Source organism: Apus apus, chromosome 2 (assembly GCF_020740795.1).
Source record: "Apus apus isolate bApuApu2 chromosome 2, bApuApu2.pri.cur, whole genome shotgun sequence".
Classification (NCBI taxonomy): Eukaryota; Metazoa; Chordata; class Aves; order Apodiformes; family Apodidae; genus Apus; species Apus apus.
This window is the reverse complement of record NC_067283.1, coordinates 9,960,636-9,981,224: the sequence shown is the minus strand read 5'-3', so window position 1 is coordinate 9,981,224 and position 20,589 is coordinate 9,960,636. Positions and strand designations below refer to the sequence as shown.

Below are 20,589 nucleotides of genomic sequence, written 5' to 3'. Positions count from 1 at the left end.
TTGGGGTATTTACTGAGAATATTGCTAAGGCAGGTTCTCTGAGCTTAGCTGAATACCTTTGTATGGAAGGAAAACAGACGATTTTGATTTCATATTATTCAGACCCCATATCCTACCATTCTCAGCCTCCAGTTAAGGGTGACATTTTCAGCTGAATATTGCATTTGCTGATGGATGCTGCAGTCGCACTGATTTTTTTTTTCTTGTCCTTCTTATTTCTCTCTTTAGCCTTATAAGATTTTCCTTATTGCAGCTGAAGATCTCTCACTCTGGGTGTCTGTTTTTTTCCCATTGCTTTCTACTGCTTTGGCTTCCTCCATCCGTTCATCTTGATAGACATCTTTGTCATTTTTGCCTTCTGCTATACCTAAACGAAGTACTCAACTGTTATTTCAGGAGATGTGATAACTGGACCAAAAAGCATGACCATTTCCATATCTAATGTTTCAGTGGAAAACCTGGACCAAAAGCACTATATTCATTCCATAAAATGACATTAATCTCTATCTGCTGCTTTTGTTTTGAAGTATAACTGTAATTGCCTATATAAACATATAATAGGTATAAATTGTTGGGAATTAATTAACGGGATACTTATGCTAAGTTTCAAATGCTGGTAAAATAGATTTTTCAAGTTGAAAAAGTTGATTCTGAATTCAGTGTTTTACTTGGATAGTTTGCTACATGAAAATGAAAATTCAGGTTAGCTGAAGGTGTGTATGGAAACTGTACAGAGACTTGAGCTGAAAAATAGCTTTCAAAATGTGTAACAGCCACAGTAGTGTGGGTTGGCATTTTAAAAATAAAATACTCTAATTTTTAAAACCAAAGTAATGGCTAGTTTAAAAATTTATATAAGTTTTACTTATAAGGAAGATGCTTTTATTTTGGTGATAAGAATAAACATAAAATTGATTCTGGACTGAATTAAAGTAATTATGTCCATATGTATTTTTGTTTGTTCAGCTGACCAAAAATATCAGTATTTTGTTAAAGACTAATTATGATATAGTTTTGAATATTTTATCATACTGTGTATTTTTCTACAGCCCTCTCTCTTATTCCATATGCAGGAAACAAAATTATCAGTTAACGAGCAGCTCTTGATGTTTCATTTTATTCTTCTTGTTCAATGTGTGGCTTCAGGCTTTATTTATTGCACATTATTCAAATCTTGCTTTGAGGTCAGAAAACCCATTTCCTCTTGGGTTTTTTTGGTTTGGTGTTGGTTTGTTGTTTTTTTTTCCTGTGGTGCTTTTCACTACACTATCAAAATGCTTGACAAACGTGAATTGATATACTTAACTCGCATGAGATATGAGATATTATTAGGACCATTCAGAGTTGGAGTTATTCACAAAGAGATTAACATCAAAGCATTTGCTGGTATGTTCACCAGTCCGATGTCTCAGAGTACAGCTTATTCAGCCTCTTCTGTAAAGAGTTTCACATATTGAGACAGAGATCACATTGGCTTCAATTGCCACTCTGAGTGTGTGGCAGTCCCAGAAATCAGCTCTTAGTTTAGACAGACCAACCTGCTTCTTAAATAAAATTAAAATAATAAAAAAATAATTACCTGCAATGACTTGGCTTCAAATAAATTGAGTCTGAATCTGAATCTGGGGTGAAACTGAATGGTACCACCAGAATTCAACAGCAGGACCTTTACATCCTTATTGTTCCATACCTTATTTACAACGTACTTCCTGAAGTCTGATAAAAATGAAGTTGAAGCCCCCCCAAATATTTGTCTTCTCTACTACTTGACCACCTTTCATCCTTGTATGTCAGGGATCCTGTTGGAAAAACAGTTTGAAAAGAAAGTCTGCATAGATACAAAGTAAGTCAAGATTGTTTTTTCCTATTATACTGTAGTATGTCCTTAGTGTCAACCATGATTTTTGCATACTTTGTGTAAATGGTGGTCTGAAATAGCTTGAATTTGGAAGGCTTATCATGAGGAAGGCTCAAGCACATTCTTGCCGTGCTTCAAATCTCAGTTTTCAAGCAGCTGGGTTAGAGACACTTTCCATCTTGTTTTCAAAGGAAAAACATCACACAACCAAACAATACCTATCATTATCCTTGTTCTTAGGAAGGGCTGAAATGGTTGGGCTGGAATAAATACAATTTGAGTGCCCAGCCAACCAACCTAGTGAAAAGAACTTGAACTGAGGAAGATATCTGAAAATCAAGCCAAGTGGTAAAAGTTTGGAGAAGCTTTACAGGTGTTCACATCGGAAGTGCTGGGCAGACAGACTGATGAGTGGGGCTCCCAGCCTCACCTATTATGAACATGTGCATTGGCTGTAGTGTCCTAATCATGCTCTATAGGTTTTGTTCACTGTTTGTCTAGTTCTTTTTCTAACACCTGAAACACTCAATCAGCCAGTTAATCATATTCAGTCATCCAGAACCTAAACACTGGAATGGTACTTGGTATTTTCACTTCATCATGCTGATGGATTATGACATGTGGTATATGTATGCTCTAAATGTGAACATCTCAGGAAATTATTGGTAACTTGAGAGGCAGGATAGTGAGAGGGAGAATTATTTAACCACTGAGCAGCTGTGGGACAGGTAGCACAGTGTCTTTTTAGATTTGTATCTGCAAGCTTCCCTCTACTGTATGAATTCCTCCATTATTATGTTTTTCTCCTTGGTTTGGTGTGATTAATCTTTTCCTGTGCTGCATGTTGAGCACATTGGTGGATTAATATTCTTGTAAAGTTTTTCTAGATTGGCAGATTCTGGATTCTGCCATTTATGCCATTTAGATTTACTGAGAGCAATGTTCTAATATCATACTTATGAAAAAACATTGTTCATCTTGCTCTTCTTAAAATGCTGTAATATAAATAAGCAATAGATGGAACTTTTTTTTTTTTTCCATTTACTATCCAGAAATGAAGCAACTTGGTCTCAATAAAAAGCTATACCTTTTGAAACAGTTGAGCACTATTTGTCATCTGTTCTTTGGTTTTAAATAGCAAACCAACAGACTGAGGCTATTTGGCATAATCTTGTTACAAAAGCATAGCTCAGGAATAATGAAGCCACTTTTACTCAAACTTGACTTCTTCCACAGATTTCATGAGTCTGGAAAACAAATTATCTGAAAACTGTACTGCTGTAACTTACTGCATGCAGGGCTTTATAGGAAATTCTAAGAAATTACAGTGTTTCCTGATACATATTGTCATGTATGACAACTAATTTATAATATCAAGATATGTCAGTTTTTAAAGGAATGAGGATAAACATACAAAAATAATTTGGAAGTTGCAACTATGGATTCCTTTACTTAAAAATGAGTGATTTCTCAACCTTAGTGATACTTGAGTCTTGTGGCTTTTTCCCCTGAGGTATGGTATATTTTGTGTGCTTTTCTTTAATAAATGTGCATATAACCAAGATCTTTTTGCCCTCTCCACTGTAACTCTCCTGCTAGAAAAATATAAAAATATATTAAAATAACAAGAAGGATTTTGGCCTACAGCGTTTTATGAATTCTAGGTGACAAAACAGAAAGACCAGAAAAATCTAAGGAGACAAAATCCAAAGGTATGAAGTTGAGCTTTCCATTGCAGTTTATCTCAGTAAGTCACAGGATTTGCATCTTTGTAATCAGAAGCTGAATGAAATCCAGTGTTATAGATACATTTCCATGTACTCACAGAGTATTACTCAGGAGGAGGTTTTTACAGATAAGTGAGCTTCTGAAGTTTATCTGTTTTTAATTTCATATTTATCTACTACTTATCCCCCTGTGTGACTAAGAATGCCCTCATATTCCTTTTTAAATAAAATTAAAGTTCATAACATTATAGATAGGCAAGATAGATTCCTTTGTTTCAAGCATTTACCTGAATATGTGCCATGACATTTAATTAATATAGCATTTCACATAATAACAGGTAATCATTCCCATTCTACAGATGGGTAAACTGAAACTCGGGACAGTTTGTTTGATTTTCCCTAAGATGGTAGAGAACTTGGTGACAGATCTGAGTAGAAACAGAGAACTGTGATTCTTACTCTTGAACTAAAGCTTGGTCCACAAATAGATTATTAGAGATAGAAATTTGTTTAAAATAATAGTCCCTTATAAGGAATATAAAAAATTAATCTTGTGTCTCTGTCTTTCTTGATCCTCCTGCCCTTGTCTACCTGATTTTCCTTATATACGCAAACACGTTTTTTCTCTCTGTCACCTGGATGGATTGCATGAATATTACAGATCTAAAAAATCAAATTCTTCTGTACATTTTTTTTTTACACCTTAGCCACAAAATATGGATATCCAAGCCTGTGAGTTGCATTGTGACCTGTCTGTGGAAGTGTTCATATTCCTTAGGAGACATAAAGACAGTTGGAGCAGTTGTGTAGGTTGCACTGTAGGTGCAATCAAAAGAGCCCAATAAATTCTGCTTGCAGTGCCTCCTTTGCAAAGCAAAAATCTCTCCCTCGCAACTGGCAGGTCAAGCACAAGAACAAATCTTTTAGTCGGTCTCCTTAGAGCTGAAGGAGAACCCAACAAGTTCTTAGTAGGGCAAACAGGAGGGCTCTGGTTGTAGCACTCATAGTTTTGTAGCTTTTTGAATTGAGGCTGTAGCAAAGTTTGGTTTATTTGGTTTTTGGTTGTCTTCAGCTCCTCATCAAAGAAATTTGTGTCCTGTCTGGCTCCTGTCAAAGTTACGAACATGCTGAACCTTTATCTCTGCAAAAGTCCTAACGCACAAGTCATGCTCCCATTAATTATTTAAAGTCACTTGTGCAAACTGAGCAAAAGGTGACAGTCATCCCAACAGAAAAGTGTTGCATGTGATTGCAACAGACTGCATGAACTGGAATAAAAGATATAAAGAAAAATAATGGAAATATGAATAGAATACAATTATTTCTATTTATTTATTTATTTATTTAATGACATAACTTTTATATCCTTTAGCCTGATCTTTGGGGAGTGAAAGAAAAATCAGTGCAGAGTTAAGCAGCATTTTGAGACCATTTTCCATTCTCTGAGGGTCCAATCACTCTTTTGCTGTAAAAAATTATGGTACTTGTATCGCTGTTTCTTTTCGATACTGTAATTCAGAACCTTATCTGCATGGCAGGCAAAGCTGGCAACTTTCATGTACTCAGCATGGTGGAAATGTCAAGTTTCATGGCTTGTGACAGATTAATAGAAAAATTATTTTAGAGCTGCAAATTATTCACGGGTATTGAATAATCATCAGAAGTTGCATTTTGTGAAGAATAAAAATAGGACAAACTGAGGGTAGCATCAATCTCTAAATTGAATGTTGTCCAATTTAAAAAATAATTTAAATTGTAGGCTTAGCAAAATAATCTTCACCTGAGATGAAGTGAGTTGTAAAATCTTTAAAATATTCTTTCAATGTCTTTTGCATTGTAAATTAGTATCAGTGTACTTAGCACAAATTTTATGCACCTAGATTAAATTATTAATAGAAAATTAATGATTAATGCCAGATAATTAAAAGTCCATCATTTAATAGTGGTTGGTATCAGCAACCACCAAACATGGACTGCTACTGTTGGAAGCATCCCTCTATAGACCAGTCATCCCTTTTCTGTGACTTTACTCTTGTAATTATTTTGAAAACACCAGTGTGTCCGTCAGGATACATTTAATTATTTGGACACCTCGTACTGCCCTCTTCTCTCACCCTGAAATGGTGCTCCATGAAGTCATTCCACAGCACTGATAGTTTCAGGGATAGAGAAGAGGGCAGTACAAAGTGTCCAAATAATTGACTGATTTATGGAGGTTGTAGGTATAGCTTGCAAAGGTGAATCTGAGCTGCAGCCATGACATCCAGGCTTAAGTTTTCTTTCCATGTAGTTACATTTGTGAGATGTGATTGCTCTGAAACTTCCAATCTATCTAATCTTTGTGGTGCACCTCACCCAGCTACATGGTCTAAACCATGCTAATGAAATGCAAGTGGTGCTGGAAAATCAACCACTAACTGCTGAGCACTGCAGTTAGTATCTTTCCCTTAGCAGGGATTTTGCTTTTTCATCTTTAGTACTTGGTCATTTTCAGACATAAAGCATGATATTAGAACAACAAATATTTCTCTCTCTGTGCTGGCTGTATGTTTCATACAGGACCAGTTTTCTGTAGACAGTGTTTCAAACAAACATTTCATCTTAGGGTATATAAAGGATATGAATAGATAATATGTTTTCATTGGTATTGCAGCATATTGTGGAACACTGTGTGTCATACTGCAGGTTAAGGAGCATGTTAAGAGTTCCCAGAGAAGGGCTCAAGAAGCATAATTTTCTAAAACAGAAAAAGATTTTTTAATTGATCACTTGCTGTAAGCACATACATGTCAATAGAAATGTGAGAACACATACAGCTGGACATTGACATTTGTTCTGTTCAGGTGCAAAATGAAGCAAATCTTTGAACAGAGAAGATATTAAAGGGTGAAAGATGTGTGCCTTTTCAGTATTAAGTCTGGGTGATGATCAATATTCTCTGCTCAACAGTTCAGGGAATATATTTTTAGTAGGTTATCACAATACGTCCTTCACAGATTGCCTGAATCTTTGAAGTTTAGTCAGGTATCTGTTTTTGTAATATAAATAGTGTATGATGCAATGCTTCACAAAGTCAATATTGGTCAACATTTCTGGTAAAAAATGCTGGTGAAACCTGAATCAAGTGTTCACTGGATTTACAGCTGGACAACAAAATAGCCACTGTACACACTTCTCAATCCATTTATGCATTATATGACAATGACCAGCTGCAATTTCCTGCCTTTCTTTGCTCTGTAAATAGTTCTATAAACTGACCGTGTTACAAAAATGCCAGTGTTGATCACATGCTATTTCCCGTTAGTTTTATTTGACATGAAAATGTTTATATACATATATATGTATAAAAATAGATGACACATTTACAGCACTATGAGCATTTAATTTTTGCGAAGGTGAAAAGGAGGCTTCAGTGAAATATAAACAATGGATGTAAGCTTCAAATTCCTAAACACAGTAAAACCAGAAATGTGTACACATTGTGAGTCATTAGTTCAAGCCCACCAAACAATTCCTGAGACAATTACCTTCACTGCTATAAAATTTACTTTTCACAATCCTCTAGAGCGTTACTAATTGCTTTTCTTAACCTCCAGAGATTAAAGGATTTTGAATGAACATATAGACAAGTAGCGACTCTAATTTCAAATCTAAGCTTTATTAAGGCAAGCCCTATTTTACAAAATAGGGTCATTAAGAGAGTGTTTAATGTTGAAAATATCCAATCCTAATCTCCTCATCTTCCTCCAATCTTAAGAAATTGCACTCTGCCTGTATTTTTTAAACAAGTGCAGTGCAACCTCAACTCATTTCCGTCTGGCGTCAGCTCTATGTCTGATCTTCAAGAATACACACAACCATGTTGGCACTTGTTTCTCAAATCCTTTTCCACTAGGGGGTATGATAGACTGTGACTGTATTTCACAGTAAACCTTCTGTATGATATTGTAATACTGAAGTATACACACATGAGGGAGAAGAACAGACATGCAAAGCTTAGTAATTTATGGATATTTAAATTCTGTCATTCATAAATATAATTATAACCTACGGCTTGGAAGTGATATGGACCTTACCATATTGATCATGCTCCAGCTTTGTTTATTCAGATCATTCATTTGTTGTCAGGCAAAATATAATAAGAATGTTGTTAGTAAAACAATTAATGAAAGGAAATACTCTATTTTATACGAAGCGTATTGTTTGGTTCTGTACATGTTGTGCACCCTCCCACCTTCAGATGGGAAATATAAACCCAAGGGAAGGGGATATGATTAAATCAGCAATCAACCTTCAAGTCATTTTCTTATAAATGCTGTAATTATTTCATCTCTAGTAAACAGAATATAAGACAACAGCACATAAGGGTGACAGTTTGCAATATGTTTTGAATGTCTTTGTTAAAAAAAACTGTTATGGCTGAAGGCAACATTATTGAAATTAAAAAAAAACACAGAAGTTTTGACAGCCAACAGAGGGGGTAATTAGTCAGTAAATTTCAAGTAATAAATTTGGCAGGGTATTGCAACAGACATTACATTTTGCATGGGGAGAAGTCACTGTTTATTGGCCTTGAAGCCAGACCTGCTTACCTTTATTCAAAAACCTATCATAACAAAGTGTTGGGGAAAAATGTTAAGTGATTAGAATAGCATAATACAGGCGCCTTCTAAAACTCTCAATATTCTCTTATTTAGGTGAGTGTAAATTCACTTAGAAGAGTCAACTATATATGTACAGAGGTGTAATTTTAGTAGCATACAACGGGGGGAGGGGAAGAATAGACAAAAGATGTGACGTAAAATATTGTCTTTCCAGATTAAAAGTGCTACTATATAACATTTTTAATCTCAGTCCCAACAGATGCCTGCCTTAGGTGTAGGTTATGTTTCAGCCTGAGCATTGTGGTTTGCATTTCTGAGTGCTTTCCCCTTGGCAGCAGGGGTAGGTGCTGGCTGGGGGATCCTGCCAGGCAGGAGGGGATGCCTCTGCTCACTGCCAGCACCCTCCACAGCTGTGGGAATGGTTTGTTTGCAATTCATCAGGTCATAAACAATCATGTGCACTTCAGTGAGTCTCCATATTTAAAGTGATGTAAAGACAATTGCCATTAATATTACCCAGACTTCAGAGGACTTGACAGCCACACAACAAAGCCGCCTCCTCTATCTAATTTCAAGTTTCTGGTTAGAAAGTACTAGGGGTGCATTTTATACATGTTAGAACCTTTTCTCAGGCTGGTTGCCCTCTTGTTAAAAAGTCTTTTAAAAGATATTTTGCAGTCAAATAATTACTGCTTTTGTTTAAGTGTTCTCTCCAACACATAATGAACAGCAAGGAATTCCCCAAAGGGCATCTATTGTTATAGAAATGCTTATTTATGGAGTGCTTTTGCCAGAAGCCCCCCATGAGAAAAATCTCATTTTATGAGCTCCTGAAGCAGTCAGTTCTCAAAATATTGACCAGAAATGCAATTTTGACCAAGTAATCTCAAGGTCTTTTGTTTGTTTTTAAATAAACAGCAGAATACTGGTGTACAAAAAGTTGTGACAAGAGCTGTTATATATTCTGTATTTTGTAAATATTCCTAGGGAAGCTGCACTCATGTGCTGTTCAGGTAATTCCTTACATTTGAGCAGTCAGTTGGTACAGTAGAGAAAAACAGTATCCCACATGGCAATATACGAGTGAGTAATTTAAATGATTCTGAGATTACTTCTTTTCTGCAAAAGAATGGTGTTAACCCAACATCATCCCACTTGCATAAGGAATTTTTTCCCCACCCTGTTTTTTCCTCTCTATTTCCTTACATTTTCTCATCTATAGCAAGGAGAAATGACAGTGCTCATGGCAATGAATTCATGGTCACAACTGGGATCCTGTCATGTACCAGGATTATCCAGGTGGAGTCACTAGAGAATAGAGGCTTCCCTCCCCTGAAATCCCCAACTCCCACCGCTGAGGCTGGATTACTGAAATGATCCAGTTTTAATGTAAATTATTTTAATGATGCCCTGAAGTGCATAGCTGCAGTGAGTGGGGCAGGAGTACAACTGAAGGTGGAGTGAGCTCTGGGCTGGAGACAGAAGCCAGAAACTCAGGCACGGGGAGGAAACTTTTAATGTCTTTGCTGATAAAGCCAAAGTGTAACTACGCTGTGCTTGAAAGTTTGCCTTGGTCCCAGGTTCTCAGCTGTAATGGACCATGCAGTGTAGACTTGGAGAGAATATCTAAAGTCATTTTTTTTCACTTTATCTTTGTCATGGGACATCTATGTACCAGGCTGGTGCCTGCTTTTTTTAAAGCAGACTGCTAATTACACTGTAAATGTCTAAGCAGCCACATCATTTCTCTGAGACTGTCAATGAAGAAGGAAGGACTGTGCAACATAAGTTTTAGTCAGTGCATTGTATCATGAAACTCCCAGGTGCCTTTTATGCCTGATTATCTTAGAGTTAGTGACAGATTTGGGGAATGGCTGGAATTTTGGTAAAGCAGTTATCTCAGATAGAATATCCTTTGCAATTGTTGAGTATTGTAACATAAAATATTATTTAAACTATGCTGATAAATGTTTTAGAATTATCTAACATTATTAAAATACATTTATTGTTCATTAATGACTTTGCATCTGGAGTTTCCTTTAGGTATAAAATCTCTGTTTACTTTTTCTCCCCACTCCTCCTCTGAAGAGTAGGTAGAGAAAAATAATTGATTAATGACAGTTTCTGTTAACTCCAGAGTAAAATGTGCACAATGCATGCTTTGCTAGTAAAAAGTTGAAAGGATGCTTTTTAGTCATATTCTGATTCCCTTTGTGACCTCAAAGCAAAGTCTTATGGCTAGTAATAGGGATTTTTTTCTTCCTGAAATGGAAAAAATTGTATTTCTGCCTAGGATATATGTGACGCAATTAAACATACTTCATTAAGTGCTGTCCGTTATACGAATGCAAAATACTAACATGTTAGTAAAGGAGTAATTTAATACTTCATTTCAAGCCCAGCATCACAAATATTTTTCAAGTTATTTCTTTTATGGAGGAATTTTTCAGACTTCATTTTGTTGTAAGTCATAGCTATAGGAGATCAAAGCATTTTACATGTGTGGTTCCAGCCAATGTACTTCTTATTTACTTATTCATAGTGTAAATGTAATTCTCAGTGTTTGTATGAATAATAAAAACTTGGGAACTCACATGCTACATGGTATGTAAGTTAACTTTTATAATAATGCCAATTTTAATCTTTGTTGAGACCATTTGCTCTTCTCCTCTGTAAATTATTATGTTACAGTTTCTGCAGTCTCCTTTTACCTGGACATTTTCTTAAAAAGTACTTTTTCTATATTTGTGTGTGTGTTTTTCTTACATTTTTTGCAATAGTTTTGAGGATATTAGAACGGAAATGTCTTTGTTCCTTTCATTAGATACACATGTCAGTTGGGTATTACTGGGTTAGGTGAAGAATGGATGCAGTGTTATATACATGGATTTATTTTGCTTTAAAAACACACAGTGATAATTTTTTTGTGAAACCCTGAACACTTTTCTTCATCTGTCTAATCAGTACCTTCCTCTGTAAATGTTTCATACATTTTAATGCCATAAAGGACCACCAGGCTATGCCCAAAATGATCACCACAGAGTCAATAATTTCCCTCCGTAAGATTTTTGAAGAGATGATTACTTCTGTTGTTAAAAGATAGATGCATTCTGGTCAAAATCAGTCATTGCATCAGATATGCTCAAATTCTTTTCCTCACAAGTGTTCTTGCAGAGTTATGATCAAGATAAATATTCTTAATGTCTGTATCATCCCTTTGACTTACACTCCTGGCATCAGGACTAAGCTTGTATCATTAGACATATAACATTTGGAACTACATATAATCTTCTTTGGATGCTGGTTTCCAGTGATGGTTTATGCTGTACTTGGGAAAATAACAATCTCAGTGCCTCCATTTTGCCATTTTCATAATAGGAATATTATTTACAGGAGTGTTCTGAAGTTTAGTTAATGTCATTGAAATTCTTTCAGATCGGCACAAGATACAAGAAACCACAAGAGGTATAAAAATGTATGCAAATGTAGCTAATGAAGCAAAAGCAAGAGGGCTAAATGGTGTCTTAATAGTTTCTCCTTAAAAACCTATTTTGATAAGCAATATTATGCCATGTCTCTTGATTATGAATCTTAAGTTTTTTAATAATATCTTTCAGCGTGCTGGGACCAGCTGTGACCTTCAGAGTGCACTCAAACCTCCAAAACATTTCAACTGAAGATGTTGCCAAAGCAGCAGGTAAGAGTCCTTGTCCTCCATTCCCAAACTGTGACCTTCCAAGTGTCTGTTTAGCGGGCAGGCACACGACAAACAGCACAGAGACATCCCATTCTCCCAGGAAGACTGACGTTTAAAGAGGGAGACCATCAAGAGGTGAGTGGCACACATGGGAAATTGAAGTGTAACATTTCTGAGTCAATTAAAACTGCCTCAGAATTCCTTGTTTGTCGAGGAAATGGGTTAAATAGAGACTTGTGGTCAAGGTATAGCACGGTGAAAAAATCTTCAGTGTTTGCAGGAACTCCTAAGGACAGATTGGTTATTTGTAAAAGAGGATGTAATCCCTTTGCTTTTCCAATCCTTTTTTGCAGGAAACAAACATTTTGTTAGGAGCCTTAATTTCTGGATCAAAGGTGGTCGAAATATACCTTTGTTAGTGTGCTGTATAGACTATTTCAATGACAAGTTAATCTTGGGAATCAACATTGTATTTCTGGAGCTAAGCTGCTTCTGAATGAGTACCACTGTTCCAAGGACTCCTGTTAGTTTTGCATTGACGTGGCTACTAACTGTAGTATGGAGTTGTTGACTACTAGAAATAATTTTGGTAAAGTGAATGAGTTGCTAATTGTTTTGCTTCCCAGTTCATAGGTTTTAAAAATTATGAATGGACAAGTCACAATTTTGCTTGAAAACAGAAACAAAAGTAAATTTAGATAAATGTTGATAGCCCAAACCTCTCCATTCTTCTTTGCTTCACCATGTATGAAGCAAAGCTTCATAGCTATAGAGGCAACTGGGGTAGTTCATATGCCAGAACTTTGCAGGACTTATTGGAGGATTTATCTCAAAGTGTCTGTAAAAGAGATTACGAAAATCGTCATATGAACACTTAGCAGTCACCAACACCACATTGGATCTACTCTGAGTTTTAAGGAGCTTAAGAAGAAAAAGGTTAAGCACTACCAGTGGTGTGAAAGCTTTCAAAGTAATTATTGAATTATGGGACACTTGAAAATTAATGATTTACTCTGGAAACATTAATAAGGTTTTAGAGCAATGCCTTGGCTTGTAAACCTGTTAAATATCTCTGAAGGGATCAACAAACATGATGCAGCTGGTAGACCCTGCCTGGGTTGCCAAAGATTTTTAACAAGTTATTTCACTAGAAGTTTCAAAGGTAACTGTTTATTAGAATGCTGAATACAGAATGTAAAAAAGATGGACCTGCAAGAAGCAAGAAAAATATATTAGGATAAAATTATTAGTTTTTCAAAGGCTAAAGATAGCAGAAAAGTGCAAGGATCTCTGCTGGGACTGTGGCATTCAACATACTTATAAATGAGCTGGAAAAGAGGGCGAGCAGTGTGATGAGAAAGCCTGTTAATAGTACTACATCATTGACAGTATTAAAGGTGAGATTTGATCTTAGAAATGTATAAAAACCTTATCAAACTGAGTGACTGGACTCAATATGGCAGAGGAAATTCACTGTAGATTAGTGTAAAAATGCAAATAGAGAAAAATAGCTTTACATATGAAGTTGTAGATCTAAATAGACCATTACTGGTCTGGACTGAGAACTTAGTGTAGTAGTAGGTAATTTAATGAAAATAACAATTCAGTTTCCATTGTCAATTGAACAAGGAAAGTGTTTTTAAGAATTATTTGCAAAGGAATAGAAAACAGAACAATATCATTTGTTCTTACATAAATCTGTTTCTTGGCTATATTTAAATTTCTGCTTCTCATACTTCAAAGAGGCCAGAAACTACAGGTGAAATGGAAAGATCTTGTTTACAGAAAATGAATAGAGCAAACTGACAGATGAATTTCACTGTCCATCACATCCTTAGAAATTATTTTAGAAACTGAGGTAATCAGCTGCCATAGTAATTATGGGAATGTAAATTTTCCAGATTTGCAAAAGGCATCTACTTCTACAGCTGTTATGTACATGCACATCTCACTGATATCCACAGGTACAGTTTCTGTGCAAAAGTTTGATCTCATTATTCTTGTATATATTTTTGTAACCAAAATGGATAAACTTTCCATACATTATTTAGTTTTAAATATAGGTAACAATATTTAAAGTTTTCCATCCTTGCCTGTGGAGTCTGACAAATGTGTGGGTTAAAGAAGGCATGGGACTCTAGCAGCTATGCAAACAGATAAATGACTTAGAAGATCTACTAAAAAATGGAGATACAGGAGTATGATAATAAAAATTGTTCCCTACATTTTACTGGAGTTTGAGATCCATTAATCCATTCTTCTCGGTGTGCATGAGACCCAGCTTGAGGAGAGATAAAGCTCTCTAAAATCCTTCAGCCACATTCTTGCTGATAAAACTCGTTTTCTGGTAATCCAGTTATGATTCTGTGTAAATGTTTTGATTACCTTTTTTTTAATTATTTTTATTTCAGTTTCTAGGGCTACATAATCAGATTGGAAATCTGACAACAAAGTAATTTAAAATTGTCTATAGCTTGCTTTCTCACATTAACGATACCTTTATTTGCTCTTTGACTACAGAGCAGAACGACAGCCAATGTTTTGCCAGCATTGCATACTTTGACATTTATAATATAGAACATATCTTGCATCAAGTAGCTGTCCTCTGGCCTATTTCTGTTTAATAAGTCAGGCTCAATGGTGCAGTGTAATTTCATCTCAACCTTTTGAAGAAATAAACTTTCTCTAGACATAGATGACCTGTTCTAGAAGTAATTACATTTGGCACATGACATCGTTTAGACTAATGAATGTGGATTTCATTTCTCTTCAGTTTAAAGGTTAGGATAAATCTAACAGAGAACAATTATCAGTACTATAACTCTATTTATATAAAATTTCAATATAGTCAGTATAGTAATGAACAATGGGTTGCATTTCATACAGCTTTATAGGTAGTCTAGAATTCTACAATTTATACAAAGACGAAGTAACAGTGATGGTTAGAAGAGAGGAATCTTTATGATGTTCCCAAACATAGAATTTTAGCATTAGGTGGCTGTAATGATCATATACAACCCACACACATGAAAATGATGTAGAAGAGACTTGTGCACAGACAGTCAGCATTGCTGAAATTAAATAAGAGCATTTGCTTATATGTAGCTGCAGCCTTTCACTGGTTAGAATCATGCTTGTATTTTGGGAGTATTGTATTAAAACACAGGAGTTTAGGTGTTTTAAAATATGGAGACAGAAGAGCAAAGAGATATACACTGAATGTAGGCATGTTAGTGATGGGAGACTGATAGCACAGCAAAGAGCAATCCATAAACACATACAAGAATTCATAGGTCCTGTGTGCAGATTCTTGTAACTAAGTTGTAATGGGGTAGATACCACTATGGCAAGTTAGAAATCTTTATTTCATTTTTTTTTAATATTAATTTTAAAGATATGTTAGAATATAAATAAAATATTGGGTTTTGTGTAGGGAGGGTTGTTTTGTTTTGGTTTTTTTGTTTGTTTATTTTGTTTTGTGGTTTGTTTTGGTTTGGTGGGTTTTGGTTGGTATTTTTGGGGGGGACTTTTAAAAAATATTAATTGCCCTAACTTTTAACTATGCTATTTGTTTGGTTTGGGTTTTTTGCTTGTTTGTTTTGTTTTACTTTTCTGTTGCCTTGTTAGTGCAACCTGCATTTTCACAATATGTGTGGTTTGATAGGGGCCATTAATCATGACTTAGAGAGTAGGGTGTTGAATCCTGTAGCCTTCCTCTCTAAAAAATATTTCTCTGCCAGCAATCTAATTCTGCAAGAAATGCATTGCAAAATTAATTCTGCTCAAAACAAAAACCAGAAGTGCACAATTGTTGTCAATAAAATGTACCTGCATAACAAACTAGTAAAGATACTGCCTCAAAAGTATTTGAATAGCTAAAAAAATGCCTATAGTGTTCCTTAGCAGTTTTAAACAACCACAAGTGATTACATTTGCAAATTAGAGATCTTGAGATTCAATACCTACATATTTTGGGCATGTCTAAACTATCCATGGCAGCAAATATTGCAACAGAACTTTTAAACGTGGAAACTGAATACTTTTGCTAAGATGGGCAACTCTAAACAAATAAAACACAATCCTTAGCTTTTGGAATTAAACAGGCCCTTTGAGATGAAAAGGGTGTTTCAAAACCCTTAGAATTAAGTTATCCCTGTCTAGTGATTTAAGGTGATGGTGTCATTGGTTTGGAGTGATCCAAGTTCTAATCTAAATAAAGACAACTGAATGGCTGGCCACATTAGTGATCCTGGATTCAGTTGGTGAAGAAGGTATTTATGCCTTATTTTGCCTCAGATAGGTTTCATTTGCTCAGCAGTTCTGAGCTGTATTTATAGGCGTTAAAGCTTACTCTACTAATTATAAAAGCTTAGGCATCTAAATCAGTGGCCCAATACCAAAGGTTTCTAGTTCCCAACACACCCTACCAGTCTGTAGTGAACTTGGATAGTTAGCAGGCTTGAAATACAGAATTTTCTGAAGAATGACCAAGAAACATTTTAAAGCTGTGTCAGACAGTGAAACACCCCACCTGCATTAGAAAAAAATTATTCCAGGTTCTTCTTCAGTTTTGGATATTCTGGTGAGGAACCTGCCTTACACAGTCACTGTGGAAATCTGTTTGTCTCCCTTGTTTCTTAAGCACCTTTGGTACAATTACAGTTTTGTCAGACATCCAATCTTGGCCCTGATAAAAAGGGCTGAGACTTTGACACAGGTATATTTTGATTTCTTTATAAATTCAGTGCTAAAAATATCATAGCACTGAATATTGTATGAATATGATTTAAAAGACCTAACTATGAAAGTAGAAATGATTGGTTAAAGCTATGATGCTTAGATGCAAATTTTAGCTGTTAGCAACAATTGTTTCTATTAGCCTTCAGTATAACTGAAATACACCTTTCAACTTTAATAAATCAGATGTGAGTCTAAAATATTGCAGATTATATATATGACTATTCTCTTGTATTTGTTTTGGTCATTAAATGTAGTCCTCTATTTATTGGTCACAGAGGGTTATCTTTCCAGCTTACTGCGTAATTGAAATACATATAATAAAACCCACATTTATGGAATACCTCTATAAAGCTTGCACACCTCTTAATTTAATGGTTTTAAATTTGGCAAAATGAGGCACAGAAGGAAGATAGTTTACTCAACATTAGAGAATCAGTTGATGAGGATCTGGTACACAAACTGACTCTTCATTCCTAGGAACACTGCAGAAGCTCACCCTGCTCTCTAGCCAATAAGTATTGACCACACCAACAGTGTTGACAGAAACATGGGAACTCTATATTATTGCCCTGTATTAGCAAGAAAAGCTTTCTATGAGGTTCTCAGGAGAAAAAAAAAAAGTAGTAAACTGTATTATCTTGATATAATATAACTCTATCTTCATGTAATAAAGCTACATGTTATGTGTATATGTTAAGAATGTAATAATGCAGAGAAGGGAGACTAGGAGAAAGAAGAACAGAACAATGACAAATAAATCATCAACTGCAAGAATAAGATTATGCAAAGTTTTATTTAGCTATCCATTTATTTAGTTAAAAGCATATTTAGAACAATTTATGTTACCGACTCATGTCGTAGGAGCATTATGGTCTTGAGGAGGAATTTGAACAAAACCTGGGAAAAGTTATTTTATGTAGTGAGTTTGGAATAGTGTTCTTTTCCCTCTGGTTGTTTCAGCTTGTGAACAAACACTGTCTGGCCTTTGTTGCTTATTAGACCATTGTTACAACTTTGCATAATATATTTCACTGAACTAAATGTAATCTAGGAATTTATTATTCCTTGTGCTGCTTCTCCTGCTGATACACTGAAATTGACAATCTATGTTTTGTTCTTTTGTTAATGGCAGGAGGCATCTTCTTTTTCAAGATGACTGTCAGTGCAGGAGATGTGAGTTCTATATAATAAGAAGCAGGAAACTTCGATTTCTGGATACAGTGTCATCTTGTCTAAGAAGTTCTTGTTCTTTCTAAATGGCTATAACTGGCCTTGATTGTCTTGTTGATTTTTAGTATAAGCTTTGCATGTCTTGTGGGAAGTCTCAGAAAGGTGAATTCTGTTGCTTTAGTTCCAAGCACATCCAAGGCATCCTCTCTTAATTTCCTTTTTCTACCCCAAAATCACAAGCAAAAATGGTTGTTTTGAAAGCATTCATTGGCCAGTCAATGTCAGAATCATAATTCAGCTGTGATGAAGCGAACAGAACAAGATGAAAGTCTACGGCTGAGTTCCTGCTCTCTCTCTAGACTTTAGTAGACCATGCAATTAGACGTCTTTCTCTCTGAGATGATAACAGAATGTGTCTGTGAATAAGTTGAAGTTCATCTTTGAAGTGAACTGACAGCTTCTGTGTCAGAAACTTTGAACAACGTAGCCAGGAGGCTGTGAGGTCCATCTGATTTCACTTGCTGTTGCCCTGGTTTAAGGAGAATTACAATTTTTTAGTCTATACTGTGAAATGTACAAGTTTGACAGCTCTTTTTTTTTGTCGCTAGTTCTCTTATGTCTTTTGGTGCAAATCCTGATTTCTTCTACTCAAGCCTCCTTAGTTCACATTGTCCTTTTTCACCTCTTCATCCCTCTGTAGTACATCAATTCCCTTTCACCTACTGTATCATCAAATCTGTCAGAAGTATTTTCCTCAATTCCTTCCAATCCTGAATAAACAATGTCATTATATTTTTGAAGTATTATTCTAAATCTGAACTGTCTCTTGCACTACCGCATGTCTGATAAAGTAATTAATGAATTTTTGAGATGGCATTTCCTTCCTACCTTGTTCTTCTGTTGAAAAATTAAATGAGTTAGCAGTTGTGATGGGTGCTGCCTGTCAGTAAATTTGCCTCAATCATGAAGAATCGCAAGGATCTTTGGTTATCTTCCGTGACTTCTTCTCATTATGATATTCATTACTGTAATTAGTAAGGATGGATTTTTTTTTTTTTAACATTCACCTCTGTCCTCTAAGAATAACTGTGTGGTATCTAGTTTTAGAAAGAAATCTTTTTACTTTAAAACCACTTTCTGTTGAAACACGAAACTTCAGAACTTCCTTCTGTTCACCTCATAAAGTGATGAAATCTATTCCAGCATAAACACCTAAATAAATGTCAACTGTTGGGAATTCTAAAGCTATTTAATAAAATTATTGAACTGAGGACAAAACCAAGAGCTAACTAGTTGATATGTAGCCAGTGTTATTTAATTAAAGCAATGATGGTTCACATAATTGCATTCTGGTGTCTCTTATTAAACACCTATTAATAGAAAACCATCAGGTTGATATTAAACTAAAATAAAGCTAAGCATACCATTGGGGTACTACGTATTTTAGAATACAGTAGTTGATACCTGAACCAGACAGTTCTATGAAAGGGTCAATAGAAAGACCAGAACTGATGCTTGGAAATATATATAGCTTCAAAGATTAATTTGTAGCTACTCATATTTTCTGTTAGTTGCTTTTTCTGAAATCCATAGAGAAGCCTATGAAGACAGGTAAAAATAAGACCTCTATTAAAGTAATTTATGTCATGGTTTAAAGGTTAATAGTGATTTTAAAGTTGACTTTTTTTAAGAGCCCTCTGGTAATATAACTAAATGCCTTGTAATAGTGAGGGTAGAATTCCTTGAACCCTGTTGTAGCTGTCTAAAGGTTACACATTTATTCAAAACTAGTTGTGTAGGTTGCCTCTGCATTCAAAGAAATAAGATAGATTTTTTGAATTTACTCTTAGGTGGCTAAAGGTAGGTGAGAGAAAGCCATCACTAATATCCATAGAAATGTATAGATACTGTTGATGATAAGACCACCATACATATAAACTGCAAATAAATGTAGGGAGATTGAATTAAGTCAGATTTTTAGAATTTAGTGCAGTGGAAATCTTTCAGGATCTTCCTGTAGTCCCTGCTTGGTAACATATTCAAAAGTATCTTTTCTGTTACTAGTTCTCTTAAAATCTTTGGTGTAGATCCAGATTTGTTCTACTTAGGCCTCTTTCATTCACGTTAACCTTTGGTAACATATTCAAAGCTCTTTGAGAATTCAAAACATTTCAAGTTTGATAAATACTGCTATGTGTGATAATATTAAACAACCAAATTCCTGCAGTCAGCTAGTTCACATGTACAGCCATACAAGATGAAACTGTCTTGTAGTTGAAGTGCAAAGTGGTTTTCTTTTGAGTCCAAGAAATTTCCCAAATCCTTTATGACTATGGAAGTGAAATCTTTTTCTGTATTAAACTTGCTACTTTTTTCCTTTTGTAGATATTGCAAACTGACCTGCACAGTTTAGGCCTGTTTTCATCTCACGTAAATCAACAAATAGCTTCACCAAAGTCCATAGCACTGAGAATGTGTGAATGGAGCACAACAGTATTATTTTTTGCATAGCAGCAGTGCTGTGGATCCCACTGTGAACACAGTATCAAAAAGTTTCTATACTAAAATATTTGAGAACTAAATTTCATTTTAATTTAAAGCAAAGCAAGCAGAAATCCCAAACTCAAGAGAAGCTTTTATTATTTAGCAGATTTGCCATTATTTAGCATTTTTATGCTAAGGAACAGATTTTGCAGGAAAATGGATATGTATATGCAAAATGGCATATACAATCAGAATACTTACAATTCCAGATTACTTTAAATGTTATAGTCCTTTAATAAAGTTTTATAT

General features: G+C 35.2%; 1 protein-coding gene across 3 annotated transcripts in view; it reads left to right on the top strand.

Moving 5' to 3' along the window:
- The window catches only part of PTPRN2 (protein tyrosine phosphatase receptor type N2), a 657,265-nt gene that overhangs the window by 277,951 nt on the left and 358,725 nt on the right, over positions 1-20,589 (top strand). For all 3 annotated transcript variants that reach the window (XM_051609993.1, XM_051609992.1, XM_051609994.1), the window contains exon 11: positions 11,807-11,886. In XM_051609993.1, the coding sequence (XP_051465953.1) occupies positions 11,807-11,886 (80 nt within the window). The remainder of the gene's footprint in view (positions 1-11,806; positions 11,887-20,589) is intronic.